Consider the following 17,411-nt stretch of genomic DNA (forward strand, 5'->3'; position numbering starts at 1 on the left):
TTCTGGGTGGTGGTGCTGCAAGCACAGCCATCATGGGATTATTGTTGTTGCTGCTGCTGTTGCTGTCATTATTCTATAGCATTCCAGTGCTATCAATTTCTATACCTTCCCAGTCAATATTGTCCTTGACAGTATACCCACTAGTTACTGACCTACTATTAGTAATATGAAAGTACTTGGATGACACAATGCTTCATTCAAGCATGAGTCATGTGTATTAGACAAAGTATATGCAACACGTGGAGAGAACCTCACTGTACAAGCCATTAAATGTGATCACAATAATCACCTGTTCTTTTTGACCACAACCACAGGGAAAAAAGTTTTACCGCTCTTCCATGTGTCTTCAGGGAAGTCTTGATTTGGAGTAAAATGAAACATAGCAGAATAGAACAACTGGTATTTTGCTGAGCAGAACGAATTGAGCACCACAAAGTAGTCGGGCACTTGGTGGATTACCAGTTGTTAACGTTAAATTACTGATTTGTAATCATTTAATCTCTTAAAAAGTCCCAGGTGGTGAGAATGAAGGGGGGGGGGGGGGAGGGAGACGTTGGCTGTTATTGGAATTATGGGAGGGACAAGCAGAAAGGTAGAGCAGGGGGAAAAGAGAGAGAGAGAGAGAGAGAGAGAGAGAGAGAGAGAGAGAGAGAGAGAGATAGCAGAGGAAGCTCTGAGTCAGTATTTTACTGAAAGAGAATTTAATCTCACTTCAAATTCCAAGAAATTTGTTCTGTGGTTAAAGGCTGAAAGGAGATGATGGTCTATGGAGCTTCTGGGCCTTATTTATTGTCAGCATGTACACATGCACACACTTTTTATTTGATAAACTAGCAACGGCACCCGCCCTATGGGCGGGGCTTCAATTGGGAAGCCCAAATAAAAAGGCAAAATATCAGAAATTGAAGGCTTTTTTTATTTTAAACGATTCATATAAACATCCGTTGAATCATATCAGACGCAAATCATCAAAATCTAAACAGTACATGGTGCCCATTTTGAAAAAAAGATTTAATTCTGCAAAACGGAAGCGGCCGCTGCACGTCTTTCTCAGTCGCACGTTTATGTGTGAAGAGTGTGCGCTGAATCTGTAACATGGAAGCGGCCGCTACACCTGTTTCTCAGTCGATTTGCACACGCTGCCATGTTACTTCGGAGCCGCACGTTTATATAGGAAGAGTTCGTCAGGAGTCGATCTACTCTCTCCTGGTACGTAGAATAAACAGTTTTTGTAGAATTTCAACAAAAGCCACATCACTGTTCATATCGGTAAATATTATTCCATCGTGTTTGGAAAACCTGGAAAATTGAAAAATTGGAAAACTTGGAAAAACAATATAGCCTATTTTACTCCCAAGGGCGCCAGGAATACCCACCCAAAATATCGTTGCGATCGGTTTAGCCGTTTTTGCGGTACCTTCGAACGGACAGAGGGACATTTGGTGAATTATAGTAAAAAACCACCTTTAGAGGCCATTTTTCCCCGCAAGCGGGGGTTGGCCTTTTTCGGGAACTGTGGTTGTTGTTGTTTTTCGGTCCCCTTTTTGAAGCAATGTTTTACGGCCGGATGCCCTTCCTGACGCCAACCCTTTTTGCCACCTTTAACGACAAGCAGGGAATTACCAGTGAACTGGTACTCAATTTGCCGACCTCGGAAGGATGACAGGCTGAGTCAACCCCCCTGGTGTTAATTCAGCGATTGACCGGGATTCGAACCCAGGATCCTAGGATCCTAAGCCGGCACCCTAGCCGCTAGCCCAACACCAGGGACTGAATTATAGTAAGATGTGGCAAAATTCACAGACGGTGTCCTTATGTTCCAATTAGTCATCAAATTTTCCTCGATTATGACAATGCCCGATTTTGTGGTGGCAATGGTGCTTGACAATCAATAAATCTATGCATTCCATTTATTGCTGCTCATGTGTTTCGTGTTTTTGCAGCAAATCAAAATAAAGCATCAGCAATAAATCAGTGATAAGTGTCCAAGCAGTGGGAGCTTCACTCTCAGACCTGGAAACTCGGCCTTCAAGTTGGGGAAGTTAATGTTGGCATAAAGCACTGGAGAGGTAGTTGCCAACTGTCCGAGCTGCTCGTCCTTCTCCCACTTGAGGATATTGCGCTGGTTGTAGGAAAGCCCATCACTCTCGGCCTCTGGAGGCATTGGTAGCGCAGCGGTCCATGAGACCGGGGTGGTGGGACACAAGCCAAAGGGAGGCGCCTTGCTCCTGCCAATAGAATATGATGCAGTTATAACATAATAAAAACCTTGTACAGACTTTCGATGAACAACAGCAGGAACAGCATGTCTGAAATTCAATTTCTGAAGAAATAACAATGATAACAATTTAAAGCATTGTTAGGGTCTAAAGATAAACGGTCTTACTGGTTCCAAAGGTACATGGGGTGTGAAGGGTGTTAGGGGTCTAAAAGGTCTTGGGGATCTCAAGGGGTCTTAGGGTTCTAACTGCACTTAAGACCTTTAGGGGTCTCAATTGGTCTTAGGGTTGTAAAGGGTCGAAAGAGAAAGATAATTCTCAGAGAGCCTCCTCAGCACCGACGAGTCTGGTATTTCACTCAGGCAGACTAGCATGATCTTCAAGCAGCCATCAAACTTCTGGACAGGCCTCCCATCTCTCCTGTCTCTGATATCAACTCATCCTGGGAATTATTCCAAATAAATTTGCTCTCTCATGCACAGATTTTGTCCCATCTCGTCTTCAGTTGTCACACACTTCCTCCCATCAATGGTACACTGAATCTTGTGGTGACGCAGTTGCCCTGAAACAACTTGCCTTCTCCTCATGGAAGGCAAATCCAACGGAAGGCAATCTCCGTTCCTTTCACAAAGCTCAGAACAAGTGTGTGTGTGTACCTTCAGGAGAGCCAGTCAACAATACCTCTCCACTCTGAAGACCGACCTCTCAAACCTGTTCCCCCCCCCCCCCCCATACCCCCCTCCTATCCAAATCCTGGTGGCATCTGGTCAAATCTGTTTCTGGTGTTTGTTCCCCTTCCAACCCCTCCCTTACCTCAAACGGCTACACAGCTGACACGAGCCGAGAAAAAGCTGAATGCCTCAGATCTCTGCGTTTGCCTCAAAATCTTGTGCCCCAAACCCATCCATCGCTCTCTGTACCCACCTCACCCAGTTGTACACAGCTGCTCCTGGACTCTGTGTCCTCTCCCGACAAGCTGGAGAAGTGGCCGTCAAACCTCGACTCTGATTCTGCAACTGGACCAGATGGCATCAACACACAGATCAATCAGCCTGCTCCCAATCATCAGCAAGGTCATGGAATCCATCATTGATTCCGATATTAAATCCTTCCTCTTCTCCAATGGCTTGATCTCAGATCATCAATTTGGATTCAGAAAAGCCCACTCTACTCTGGACATGTTGCTTCTGCTGTCTCAACAATGGATTGAGGACCTCAATGTCAAACAGGAAAGCAAAGCGGTCTCCCTTGACATATCTCGTACGCCTTCGATATGGTCTGGCACCCCGCCATGCTCACCAAACTCTCCTCATATGGTATCCATGGACATCTCCATGCATTGCTTGCAGACTTCCTCTCCTGTCATAGTCAAAGTGTGCTTCCAAATGGAATTCTCTCATCTCCCCTTCCTGTCCAGGCTGGAGTTCCTCAATGCAGTGTTCTGGGCCCTGTGCTTTTTCTGGTCTTCATTAATGATCTCTCTGAATCTCTAGAAAATCCTCTTTATCTTTTTGCTGATGACTCCACCCTCTGCGGCTCCATATCTCAACCCTCAGATTGGCAGTATGCAGCCTCTTCACTCTCTGCTGACCTGGATAAAATCACAAACTGGTCAAACAAGTGGAACATATCTTTCAATCCTGACAAATCTCACACTCTCAATATGTTCCTCCAAAAAGACCATCTGGAAAACCCTCCCATTCACTTTCTTAACAATCCTCTTGAAGAAGTTCTGTCACTCAAGCTTTTGGGTCTCACTATCTGCCATAATCTTTCCTGGGAAACCCCAATTTCCAAGCTGGCCTCCAAAGCCAGTCAATGACTGGGCATCCTCCATTATGCAAAGTCCTTTCTGGGCACTTCTAAGCTCCTCACCTCAAACAAAGCCTTAATCCACAGCTTGATGGAGTACAGCTCTCCCCTCTAGGCAGGTGCTCCTGCCTCACACCGAGCTCGGCTTCACACTGTAGAAACCAAGGCTTTTAGAATCATTAGAATCTCCCACGATGAAGCTGATTCTGAGGGCCTTTCACTCGCTCACCGTAGGCAGGTTTGTGGGCTTTTTGTCTTCCACCGACTCCTCTCTGGCCTTGCACCCTCTGTGCTCTGTCCCCCAAATATTCCTTCAGGACACACAAGGTCAGCCAGTACACGTCTTCTGGTGAAACTGCCAAAATCACGACTCTCTGCTCACCTTCACTCTTTCATTCCTCTTTTCTCCCACCTCTGGAACAAAGTTCAACTCTCTTCAATCCCACTCCTCCCTCCAGGTCTTCAAAACAGCTGTTCACCACCATCTTCTCATCTCCACCTATCCAAAATCTTGATCTTATCTATTCCCGTTAATACACCCCAAATCCACCTTTATCAAATTCTGTTTACTTTCCTGAAAGTCGCAGTAGTGTCCATTTGTTTTATACCATGTACCCCGCCCCAGCCCTCTCCCTTCCACAGATCTCCCGATTTCCCTGTTCTCCACTGTTGTTGTGCTTCCCTATCTATATCTCTCCCTCTTGTCTCCCACTCCCTTTATTATTATGTTTCATGTGTGTTTCTGTTTCTGCTTATGCTTTTGTGTTTTATGTGTTAGCTCTTACACAAGCCTCGACTTTGTACACAGAAAAAAAAGAAACTATAAAAATAAAACATTTGAAAATTAAGCCTTGAAAAGAAACCCTTTAAAATCACAAATAACAGCACGTTGTGTAATCACTATAACACACCGACAAGGAAAGCGCCACACCTCAGAAACTCTGGAAATGGACCCTGGGGCATCATGGGTAGCATGTCGGGCCGAGGAACGCCTGAAAATTGCGGTGGCAGAGGCATCGCTGGCATTCCTCTCGTCCTCTCCAATAAGCCTTAAAGTAAAGGTCATTAAATAAATTCACACCAAATAAATCAACTGCATTCTCATCCTCTGCAACAACACCCTACCAAACAATGATACTGATTCAGCCTGCTCTCAAATGTTGTGTTTGTGTGCTTCCTCCCCTTCTCTCCCCATCTTGTCGACCGCTCCTCTTTTTATATACTTTGTTTGCTTGTTTGTTTGATTTGTTTGTTTGATAAATGTTAGCTCTTTCACGAGCCTCGACTCTGTATACAAAAAAAAAAAACATGCAGAAAACACAGATTTATATATTTACATGTGTTGATTGTCATTCCGTAGTCTCTCACTGGAAGGACATCAAGTGCCTCGCTATACAAGTCAAGCTTTTAATTCTTGCAAAATACATGAACCGAATAATCATCGTGTGGAATAGAAGAGATGGAAAACGTTACACTTACAAGGGTCATCCCAAGAGTTCTGTCATCCCACCTACATGATAAACGTAGTACCGTCGACAAACCTTATTAATGTCATGTCATGATAAATGATCCCCATACTCGTCAATCTACTTCGTCCAGCAATCAAACAACATTTTGATCAGAGTGCACAAACTTTCCTACTGAACTATCTGCATAGCAGTGGAGGTGGCTGTGTTCACCTGTTCAGCAGGTACAAAACATCATGTTTTTACCAGAAGCTTCGTGGATTGATCTTTTATTTTTTTCATATTTTTCCCCACAGAAAAGTTTTCTTCATGGATTCCATGTGTACGTTTTCCCTGCATTACCATTTATTTAACAAGAGTTCGGATGTCTTTTTTGAATTTATGGTCATGATTGTGTGCTTGGTACAAGATGCCGTCATGATAATTAGCATACAAAACAAATAGTGCAATAAACTTGATATTTACCAGACAAACCAGTATAATACAAGAAAATGCACGTGTAATTTTGTTTTCACTTCTAATTATTTTTACTCTACTCGTCAAAATCAGGGTAACGGAACTTTTGGGATGACCATAGCGTTTGAAGGAACGAGTGGACATACTGAGGTTTAGTTCCCTACCTGGGGCTGCTGAATTGGCGTGGGACCCACCAGGTGGATTTAGTACTGAGAACAGGTCAGCGACATCTTTGGCCTCTATTTGAGCAAGCTCTGAAATTATATACAACAGAAAACCTTACCTTCATGTTCAAACCTATGAACCATTCATTGTTCACAGACAGCTAACTATACTTTGCAAGGAACACTGAACAAAGCCATTAAAACGTTTATTGCTGGAGAACATAATGCTGACTAAGTAATACCCCAGGATATACAATTGATTTTTATTCATAAAAAGAGAACAAGTGATCCTCTTACCATCTGTCACAATGCGATCCAACTCTGAGGAGCCCAGCAGTGGTTCGGGGCCAAGGCGTGAGCCAGGAGGCTGTGAGGGCCCGGGCATGCGTTCATCGGGCAACCGGGGGAGATCCAAGCCGGCTGAAAGCAAATAGCAAAGAGACCTTAGGACTAATCTTACAAAGAAGCCCAAATATTTGACCTACATTCCTCCCACACAGGTACATCCAGGCAAAGAGTGACATGAGGGAAAGCAGAGGACTTGAGGGATGACAAAGCACCACAAGAGAAGTTCTGAGCATGCACCACAAATTGCTGCAATTTCATTGTCCGAAAAACAATGGTGCCCAATCCACAAAACGCAAACTATTTCTTGCACTTTACAATGCAACGTTTTCCATAATTATTGGAGAATTGGAACTAATTTTCACAATGAGACACCCATTTATCAAATCGGTAGTCTGTAGAAGCAAAAGTTCTGGAAACCATATCAGCACAAGCTATTTACTGCTGACATTGTGTGTTGCCATTTGATACTGTTTTTCATCGAACAATATACAATTCAAGAAGTGACTGATTGTGGGTCCGTTTGATTGGGGGGGTCCGTTTGATTGGGGGGGGGTCCGTTTGATTGGGGGGGGGTCCGTTTGATTGTGGGGGTCCATTTGATTGCGGGATTACAGGGGTTTGTTGATTTGTTTGTTTTGGAGTTTGTTTGTTTGTGGGTCTGTTTGTTTGTTTGTGGGTATGTTTGTTTGTTTGTGGGTCTGTTTGTTTGTTTGTGGGTCTGTTTGTTTGTTTGTGGGTCTGTTTGTTTGTTTGTGGGTCTGTTTGTTTGTTTGTGGGTCTGTTTGTTTGTTTGTGGGTCTGTTTGTTTGTTTGTGGGTCTGTTTGTTTGTTTGTGGGTCTGTTTGTTTGTTTGTGGGTCTGTTTGTTTGTTTGTGGGTCTGTTTGTTTGTTTGTGGGTCTGTTTGTTTGTTTGTGGGTCTGTTTGTTTGTTTGTGGGTCTGTTTGTTTGTTTGTGGGTCTGTTTGTTTGTTTGTGGGTCTGTTTGTTTGTTTGTGGGTCTGTTTGTTTGTTTGTGGGTCTGTTTGTTTGTTTGTGGGTCTGTTTGTTTGTTTGTGGGTCTGTTTGTTTGTGGGTCTGTTTGTTTGTGGGTCTGTTTGTTTGTTTGTGGGTCTGTTTGTTTGTTTGTGGGTCTGTTTGTTTGTTTGTGGGTCTGTTTGTTTGTTTGTGGGTCTGTTTGTTTGTTTGTGGGTCTGTTTGTTTGTTTGTGGGTCTGTTTGTTTGTTTGTGGGTCTGTTTGTTTGTTTGCGGGTCTGTTTGTTTGTTTGCGGGTCTGTTTGTTTGTTTGCGGGTCTGTTTGTTTGTTTGCGGGTCTGTTTGTTTGTTTGCGGGTCTGTTTGTTTGTTTGCGGGTCTGTTTGTTTGTTTGCGGGTCTGTTTGTTTGTTTGCGGGTCTGTTTGTTTGTTTGCGGGTCTGTTTGTTTGTTTGCGGGTCTGTTTGTTTGTTTGCGGGTCTGTTTGTTTGTTTGCGGGCCTGTTTGTTTGTTTGCGGGCCTGTTTGTTTGTTTGCGGGTCTGTTTGTTTGCGGGTCTGTTTGTTTGCGGGTGTGTTTGTTTGCGGGTGTGTTTGTTTGCGGGTGTGTTTGTTTGCGGGTGTGTTTGTTTGCGGGTGTGTTTGTTTGCGGGTGTGTTTGTTTGCGGGTGTGTGTTTGCGGGTGTGTTTGTTTGCGGGTGTGTTTGTTTGCGGGTGTGTTTGTTTGCGGGTGTGTTTGTTTGCGGGTGTGTTTGTTTGCGGGTGTGTTTGTTTGCGGGTGTGTTTGTTTGCGGGTGTGTTTGTTTGCGGGTGTGTTTGTTTGCGGGTGTGTTTGTTTGCGGGTGTGTTTGTTTGCGGGTGTGTTTGTTTGCGGGTGTGTTTGTTTGCGGGTGTGTTTGTTTGCGGGTGTGTTTGTTTGCGGGTGTGTTTGTTTGCGGGTGTGTTTGTTTGCGGGTGTGTTTGTTTGCGGGTGTGTTTGTTTGCGGGTGTGTTTGTTTGCGGGTGTGTTTGTTTGCGGGTGTGTTTGTTTGCGGGTGTGTTTGTTTGCGGGTGTGTTTGTTTGCGGGTGTGTTTGTTTGCGGGTGTGTTTGTTTGCGGGTGTGTTTGTTTGCGGGTCTGTTTGTTTGCGGGTCTGTTTGTTTGCGGGTCTGTTTGTTTGCGGGTCTGTTTGTTTGCGGGTCTCTTTGTTTGCGGGTCTCTTTGTTTGCGGGTCTGTTTGTTTGCGGGTCTCTTTGTTTGCGGGTCTCTTTGTTTGCGGGTCTCTTTGTTTGCGGGTCTCTTTGTTTGCGGGTCTCTTTGTTTGCGGGTCTCTTTGTTTGCGGGTCTCTTTGTTTGCGGGTCTCTTTGTTTGCGGGTCTCTTTGTTTGCGGGTCTCTTTGTTTGCGGGTCTCTTTGTTTGCGGGTCTCTTTGTTTGCGGGTCTCTTTGTTTGCGGGTCTCTTTGTTTGCGGGTCTCTTTGTTTGCGGGTCTCTTTGTTTGCGGGTCTCTTTGTTTGCGGGTCTCTTTGTTTGCGGGTCTCTTTGTTTGCGGGTCTCTGTTTGCGGTTCTCTTTGTTTGCGGGTCTCTTTGTTTGTGGGTCTCTTTGTTTGCGGGTCTCTTTGTTTGCAGGTCTGTTTGTTTGCGGGTCTGTTTGTTTGCGGGTCTGTTTGTTTGTGCGTCTGTTTGTCTGTGGGTCTGTTTGATTGTGTGTCTGTTTGTTTATTTATTTCTGACTTGTATGAATTCCTGATGCTCCAGACAGAATAAGTTGAAAACTTGTGATCGTACTAGGGGTGTGCACATGGAAGTTTTAATTCACTGCATAAATAAAAGCTATACACATCATATAAGTGGGTGAATTTTTAGTGAAGTGATAGGTAAAAATACCAAGTAATACTGTAATATCATACCGTTTGGTTTGTTTGTTTGTATTTACTTATATACAACAACAACATGCATTTTAAAGGCCATTTTCCCTGCTAGAGCGGGGGTTAGCCTTGCGGTCCCCATGACAATCTTCTCCATTTTGCCCTATTTTCTGCATCTCTCCTTGTTAACCCCCTTGCCCGCATTCCTTCTTCCACCATCTTTAGCCAAGTCTTTATCGGTCTTCCCCGTCCTCTGCTTCCTTCTACATTCATTTCCATCACTCTTCTCAACCAGTCACTTTCATCCTTCCTCAACACATGACCAAACCATCTCAACCTGTTCCTCTTCACAGCATCAATCACAGGCTCTATTCCCATCATCTTTCGCAATTCATCATTTGTCTTCCTCTCTCTCAACGATACTCCACACATCCACCGAACCATTCGCATTTCCACCCTTTCCAACCTTCGTTGCTGCTCTACGTTCATTACCCATGTCTCGCTCCCATAAATCATAACACTTCTCACACATGCAGCATACACCTTTCCCTTCAGCTTCAACCACACTCCCCTCATCATCAGCACGCCACTCAGTTCCCGAAACTTCTTCCATGCACATCTCACTCGAGCAACCGTTGCCGAGTCTGATCCACCTTCTCCATTCAGCATGTCTCCGAGGTAGCAAAATGTTTTCACACCTTCCAGCTTCACGCCGTCTCCAAGATCCAACTCAACATTTCCTCCATCTGCAGCTCCCTCTGTGCACACCTTACATTTGAATGTAGCTGCCACACTGGTTAATGACCCTCTCAGACCACTACATTTTTGATGAACCCACTCAGCGCACATTGTACATTGAATGGAGTTCACTCCGACACCCTTCCTACACACAGCACAGGGCCACTTCCCAGTTCTTTCCACCTCACCACATGGTTTACCACTTGCCATCACCTTCGTCTTTCCGATATTCACCTTCAGACCTTTTGTCTCCATACATTCCTTCCACGTGTTCATCTTTTCCTTCAGTCCATCCATACTTTCCGCAATCAACACCAGATCATCTGCATACAACAACTCCCACGGTAAACCCTCCTTTACGTTCTGAGCCAGCACCTCCATCACAGCTACAAATAGTAGTGGACTTAGTACCGACCCCTGATGCACTCCCACCTTCACCTCAAACTCACCACTGTTCCCGTCCTTCGTCCTTACAGCTGTGTGCGCTCTTTTGTACATTGCCATCACGACTCTGATCAACCATTCCTCCACTCCTAACTTCCTCAATGCCCATGTCAATACTTTGCGTGGTACCCTATCGAATGCTTTCTCCAGATCAACAAACCCAAGAAACAACTTCTTCCTCTTCTCCATGTACTTCTCCTGCAACTGCCTCACAATGAAAAGCGCGTCTGTCGTTCCTCTTCCTGGCATGAATCCAAACTGCATTTCGTCGATCTTCACTTTCTTCCTTATCCTCCTCTCCAACACCCTTTCCAATACCTTCATTCCATGCTCCAATAACTTTATCACTCGGTACGAGCCACACTCCAGAGGGTCACCTTTCCCCTTGTATAGAGGGACGAGGGTACTCAGTTCCCAATCCACTGGAATGCGGCCTTCTTTCACCACCAGATTACAGATCTCTGTCATTCTCTTCACACCCCAACTTCCTGCTGCCTTCAACATATCTCCCACAACTCCCGTCGGCCCTCCCGCTTTTCTACCCTTCATTGCTTTTATCGCTTCCTCAACTTCCTTCTCAGTTATCTTCTCTGCCGGTCCTAAAACAGGGTTACTCTCTATGTTGCCATCCCATTCATTCTCTGTATTCAACAGCATTTCCATATATCTTTTCCATCTTCCTTTAATTCCATCTGGGTCGACAACGATTTGTCCCACTTCATCCTTCAAGCAACTCACCCCAATCACATCACACCTCTCTTTCGCTATCTGCTTTGCAATCCTGACTACTGCTTTCTGACCCTCTTCCGAATCCAAGCGTTCTCCGAACATTTTCCTACATGCCTCCTGCGCCTTTGCTACCTCTTTCTTTGCAGCCTTCCTGGCTGCCTTATAACTTTCATGCTCTGCTGTTTCTGCTCCCGTACCCTTCGCCTTCTGCCACTCCTTGAACTTCTTCCTCTTCTCGTCAATCCTCTTTCCAACTTCATCATCCCACCACCATGTTTCCGAGTGCCTCGGTGGTCCTTTTGTCCATCCACATACCTCACCAACGGCTCCCAACAGACTAGCTTTCATCGACATCCAACCACTTTCAAGCTCAACCACATCATCCTCGACCCTACTCAGCCTCTCTTTTAATGCCTCCCTTACTGTCACTTCTTTCAACCTCCACACCTTCATTCTCGGTTGGTACTTCACCCGCCGAGCTCTCCTCGCACCTTTCACCCTTACGTCGCAGACAACCAAGTGGTGCTGTGAAACAGCCTCCTCCCCCGGGATCACCTTTGCGTCCCGGAGGTGCCCCCTATCTCGCCTACGCACCATCAGGTAGTCAACGGTTGTCGTCGACCCACCTGACGTGTATGTAACAAGCTTATTATCCTCTTTCTGGAACTGAGTATTACAAATCAACAAATCAGCTCCATCAGCAAACTCCAAAATCCTTTCACCTTCTCCATTTCTCACACCATATCCGTGACCCCCATGAACTCCGTCAAAACCATCCATACTCCTTCCCACATGTCCATTTAGGTCTCCTCCTACCACAACAACTTCCTCATCTTTCACGTTTTCCATCAGCTTCTCTATCGCACACCAGAACTTGTCCTTTTCTTCATCGCTTCGACCAACCTGCGGAGCATATCCCGAGATGACGTTCACCAAGAGCTTTCCAATCATCATTTTCACCATCATCAACCTATCACTCACTCTCGTCACACTCACCACACTGTCTACAAACTCCTCAGAAAACAGGACACCAACACCATTCACGCCCTCCAGGCAACCTTGCCACACAAACTTGTATTTCTGTCCCTGCCTACCCTTCACCATTCTCACACCACTTCCCTTCCATCTCGTCTCTTGCACACAACATATGTCCACTCTTCTTCTGACCAATACTTCCACCACTTCTCCTGATCTCCCTGTCATTGTCCCTACATTCCATGTCCCAAACCTCAGAAACCGATCTCCACTTTGGGCTGTACCCTGCCCATATGTAGTTGTAATTGTCATGGTTCCCTTTTTGAGGCAATGTTTTTATGGCCGGATGCCCTTCCTGACGCCAACCCTCTTAGTCGTCTTTTACGACACGCAGGGATACGGTGTACCTATTCTTATCCAGGGTACACACTGGGATATTATAAATCCCGGTGTGTACTTATATGCACTTCTAAAACTGCTGGACGGATTGGGTTGATAACTGGTGGTTGTTTACAGGATGTGCACGGGAAGGTTTTCGGGGGTAAACAAAAATTTAATAGTCTGAGGGGGATCAGGGTAGGGGAGAGCTCTACAATTTTCTTGATGTAAATATGTATCGTATAGCGAATGCTACCTGGTGGAAGCTTGTTTTACAAGTCACAAATCATAAAAGTGGGGAATTACGGATGGGTTCGTTGCTAGTTCAACATAAATAAACTTAATATTGGAAATGGTGGGGCTAAGAATGCCTTGACTAATGAAAATATTATCGACTTAATTTTATTTTGATTTATCACTATTTATCTCTGACAATTCCCTACTCAACCTGATGTAAACTTATAACACATGCTGGTGATTAATCAGGTAATGCTACATCACCTGAACAACCTAAAACCAATGCCAGCTCAGTTGCCATGAACAATTTGCTCTCTCTAAATTAATGCATACAAAGAGGACATTGGAAATTTTGACAACACGTGAGCAGTTTGTATTGTATTTGATGAAAATCTATGCAAAAGCTAAGAGAGTGCAGGTAATTGTTTTGTTTGATTTTTTTTTTCAAACATCAATTCATTGAAATGCACTTAAAACTACAGAGAACAAAATGACACTGAAATGGCCAAACCCGTATCAAATTGAGATGAGTTTTCATGGTGAAAAGCGTCCAAAACAAGACCTAAAGAACCCAAACCAACAACAAAAAATATGATAATGTAAAATAATTTATGCACAGCAATAAAATACAAAAAACATGCATATGGTGAACAAAACGATTTTGAATGATCAAATACGAATGTAATAGAAAGAAGGAAAGAAAAAGGACGAAAGGTTTAGTGGTCAAGAGAACGATATTGGGCGGGAAACGGCGACTTATTCAAGAAAACCTCAGACAAATTTGGAAGTGGTGAATCAATCATCCAATTCAATAATTCCAATTGGGTTTTGATGATCCAAACATACACAACAGTGGATGGAGAGGCAACGCGCCTCGCTTGCCTGGGCAGCACAACGCTCATCTGACAAAGACCACGGGGGATCGAGCTTCAGTTGGAGAATTAGCCAAAGGTCGCTGAGGGAATCCATGTATTGTGCCTGACGGTCATTCATTACGGGAAAACAGCTAGAGCAACAGAGCCGCACTGAAGCCTCACTTGATGCATCTGCAGGTTTTTCCATGCCTCCAGAGAGGATGCCCAGAAACTCAGCATTAGTCAAAACTTCTGAGAGATCAGCCAAGGGGTCGTCTGCTGGCCTGGAGGCTGGGGTATTCAGAAGTACCCGAAAAGAAAAATGACAAAACTAAAAGAAAGCTTCAAAAAACAAACTCACGAAGTGAAAGAAAACAAACAAACAAAAAACAAAACAATCAAATGACATGATAGTGTCTTATGTAAAGAAATCATGAGATGATAAGATCAAAAATAACAATGTATCTGATGATCCCAGTGTCAAAGCTGATCTTTAATTGATACAAAAGCTATAGGCTCATGGTAAAGCAAGAAGACGGAGAGAAAGGTAACATATTGAAAGTAGGTTGGCGGGAAACCAACCAAACACAGACAAGCAGGTAGATGGATGGAGTGAAAGAGAGAGGACAACCAAATACAAAAAAGTACAGATACATTCAAAGTACACAGCGCCCCCATGCCAAATACATAAATAACATCCTCCAGCACGCGGCATTGCCAGGGCGCCTCCAGCGCCCGGCGATCCCGCTGTGCAGCACTGCCGGGGCGCCTTCGGCCCCCGCCGATCCCAATGTGCAGCACATAGAAACGGCATTGGAAGGGGGGGAGGGGGGGGTGTACAATAATTAATTGATTAATTGCGTAAATAAAATCAAATAAATGATAATCATAAAATAATTTCTTAATCAATTGGCTAATAGCATACCTCAACCATCAGTGTTTCATCCGAAGTCTAACTTTTTGAAAATGAATTATCATTCATTGAAAAAATTAAATAGTTAATTGATTAATTGATTACTCAATATATATATAATTAATCGATTAATTAATAAATCAAAAATACCCTTTATAGCCTTACCACTTGGTCACTGTCATGTCCGAATATCAGCTTCACAGCTCAAAAGGTGCCTGAGATATTGCCCAGATGAGAAAGAAAATATATAATTGATTAATAATGAAAATAAATAAATAATAATCGTAAAATAATTAAATCATTAATCCATTGACTAATAGAATACCAAAACCACCACCGTTTCATCCTAATCTAACTTTAAAAAAATTAATCAAGTAAGTCATCAATCGAATCATAGAATAATTAATCAATAAATTGCCTAATCAATAAACCAAAAATAACGTTTACAGCCAAATCGCTTGGTCACCGTCATGTTCAAATATCAGCTGCCTAGCTCAAAAGGTGCCTGAGATATTGCCCAGATGAGTAAGGAAATAAATAAGTGCTAAATTAATCGATAATAATTAAGTGATTAATCAATTAATTGATTAATCAAAAAACAAAAAATACCGTTTTTGCCAAAGCACTTGCTCACTATTGTGCTGAAATTTCAGCTTCCGTGCTCAAAGTATGGCTGAGATATCGCCCGGACAAACAAGCAAGAAAGAAACCGGAGTGAAAACTGAGAACTCCCTTTCAGCGCGTGTCATGCAGCGCCTGGAGATGGAACAGAAAAGGAGCGGTGCACAACAAGCAGATGGATGAATGGGGAGTAAGTGAGAGGACAACCGAACACAAACAAGCAGGTGGATGGATGAAGAGCAAGAGACGAAAAAAAATTAAAAATATAACAACCTGCAGGAAAGAGGGAGGGGCATGTGTAGGGAAGGGTTAATGTGGGTAGATATGACCATAGGTATGGATGGAAGGTACTGCCTGCGGTCTTGAAACTCTGAGGGAAGAGTGAGATTGTACTCATACTTGTTTGGTGAGGCTGGCTCCATGGGCAGGAGAAAAGAGGAAGTCGGTGGTTATCATAGATTTGAGGATGTTAACAAGGAGAGGATTACTGGAAGAACCAAGAACATGTGGAGGAAATGAGGGCTGAAAGAAGACAGGGAGAAAAATCAGAATAAAGGCTGTAGGAAACAGAGATGGCACTAAGTGCTCCTGTGCTTCTTTGTGGAAGATGCCCATGTCGGCGAAAGCTTCAGATTCCAAGGCATCCATGATATCACAAAGGGAATCACTGCTATCACTGCTTTTCTTTTGAGCTATGGATAAAAAACAGGGAGACCATGAGAAGTTCAGAATTACTGAGGAAGTAGTTGGCATGACGGAGGACTCTGAGTCTGCAGGTGGCTTTGGAGGCTGGCTTTGATTAATTGGCGGCCCATGTGAGGTCATGGCTGATCGTGAGACTGAGAATTTCATGGATTTAATTTTTTTAGTGATAAATTAAGGTAGTAGATGAGTTCACGAGATTGTTCTTCTGGAGAGACAAGTTGAGAATACGACTCTCCTAGATTTGATGCCAGACCAGTATCTGATCCTTTCCAAATCTGCTGAGAGGGAAGTATCTGCTGGTCTGTCGTTGGGATGGTGTACCATGTGGCAAAATGTGTAATTGTGTTTGTGGAGAAAGTTGAGGAGCCAGGAAAAAAGTGGAGTTTGACATGAAAGGCAGAAAAGGACACCATAGTCCAAGAGGCCTGTAATACATCCAGAGACAAGGCCTTGACCTCTTGTTTAACATTTAGGCATCGATACATTATTAGTCCCGGTTGGACTTGGTCCGAAACGGGGGCTAATGGATTGGGTCTTCCGCAACCTTCTGCAACCATATATCAGACATGTATGGACCGATTTTGTTCATACTTGGAACAAAGACAATACGTGATGGTATACATATAGATATCATTTTGTTTCACGATGCGATCAAACATGGCCGACTGGCAGCCATTTTCGTTGTAAAAAAACCCGATGTTGAACATGTCCTCAGCCATTTCTCAGACATGCATTTACCGATGTTGTTCAAACTTGGCACACAGATTATAATAAATGATGGCTTACATATGCACGCCATTTTTTTTTCGAGATCACATCCAAGATGGCCGACTGGCGGCCATTTTGTTATATAAATATGTCCCCAACAATTTATCGGACATGCATGGACCGATGTTGTTCAAACTTGGCACTAGCACGGTACATGATGGCATACACTACAACTCACTTTATTTTGCGACCTGATCAAAGATGGCCAACTGGAAGACTGGAGGCCATTTTAGTTGTTAAAAAAAAAACCGCAGTATTGAACATGTCCTCAACCATTTCTTGGAGATGCATTTACCGATTTTGTTCAAACTTGCACAAAGACTTGCACATATGCAGATTTTGTTTTGTAATCCGTCCAAAGATGGCTGACTGGTGGCATTTAACTCCATACAGCAAAATTACTAAAACCACCGGGGCTGTGACATTTTATGTCTTTTTCTCATTGTTCTGAGAGAATCAGCAGCATATCCAAAGTTGAGTGAATGGGATGAAATCAAAACTAATGATCAGAGACAAGGATATAAAAAAAAAAAAAAGGAAAGACTTGGAGCTGTGGTGAAGTCACAATGATTTTCGTGATGAATTGAAGTAAGCGCACTGAGGTGAAGTTTTAGTGGATCTGTTTTTGCACCTTTCATGCAAATGGAAGTGATTGACTGTGCTCCAAACAGTTGGCCAGGCAGCTAAAGGCTACGGTCAAGTTGTAGAGAACAGACAGAGAACACATAAGAGCGGCAGAACAAGATCAGAAACACACCGACACAGTTGC

The 17,411-nt window shown here is 43.8% G+C and overlaps 1 protein-coding gene across 1 annotated transcript in view; it reads right to left on the reverse strand.

Moving 5' to 3' along the window:
• Positions 1 to 17,411, reverse strand: part of LOC137429979 (histone-lysine N-methyltransferase 2C) — a 304,487-nt gene that overhangs the window by 82,728 nt on the left and 204,348 nt on the right. Inside the window, exons 27-31 of the mRNA XM_068120407.2 lie at positions 13,819 to 13,926; positions 6,415 to 6,537; positions 6,118 to 6,207; positions 4,963 to 5,080; positions 2,014 to 2,228 (exon numbers count right to left, since the gene is read on the reverse strand). Of these exons, the coding sequence (XP_067976508.2) occupies positions 2,014 to 2,228; positions 4,963 to 5,080; positions 6,118 to 6,207; positions 6,415 to 6,537; positions 13,819 to 13,926 (654 nt within the window). The remainder of the gene's footprint in view (positions 1 to 2,013; positions 2,229 to 4,962; positions 5,081 to 6,117; positions 6,208 to 6,414; positions 6,538 to 13,818; positions 13,927 to 17,411) is intronic.

Source organism: Myxine glutinosa, chromosome 6, assembly GCF_964187855.1.
Source record: "Myxine glutinosa chromosome 6, kmMyxGlut1.1, whole genome shotgun sequence".
Taxonomy (NCBI): domain Eukaryota; kingdom Metazoa; phylum Chordata; class Myxini; order Myxiniformes; family Myxinidae; genus Myxine; species Myxine glutinosa.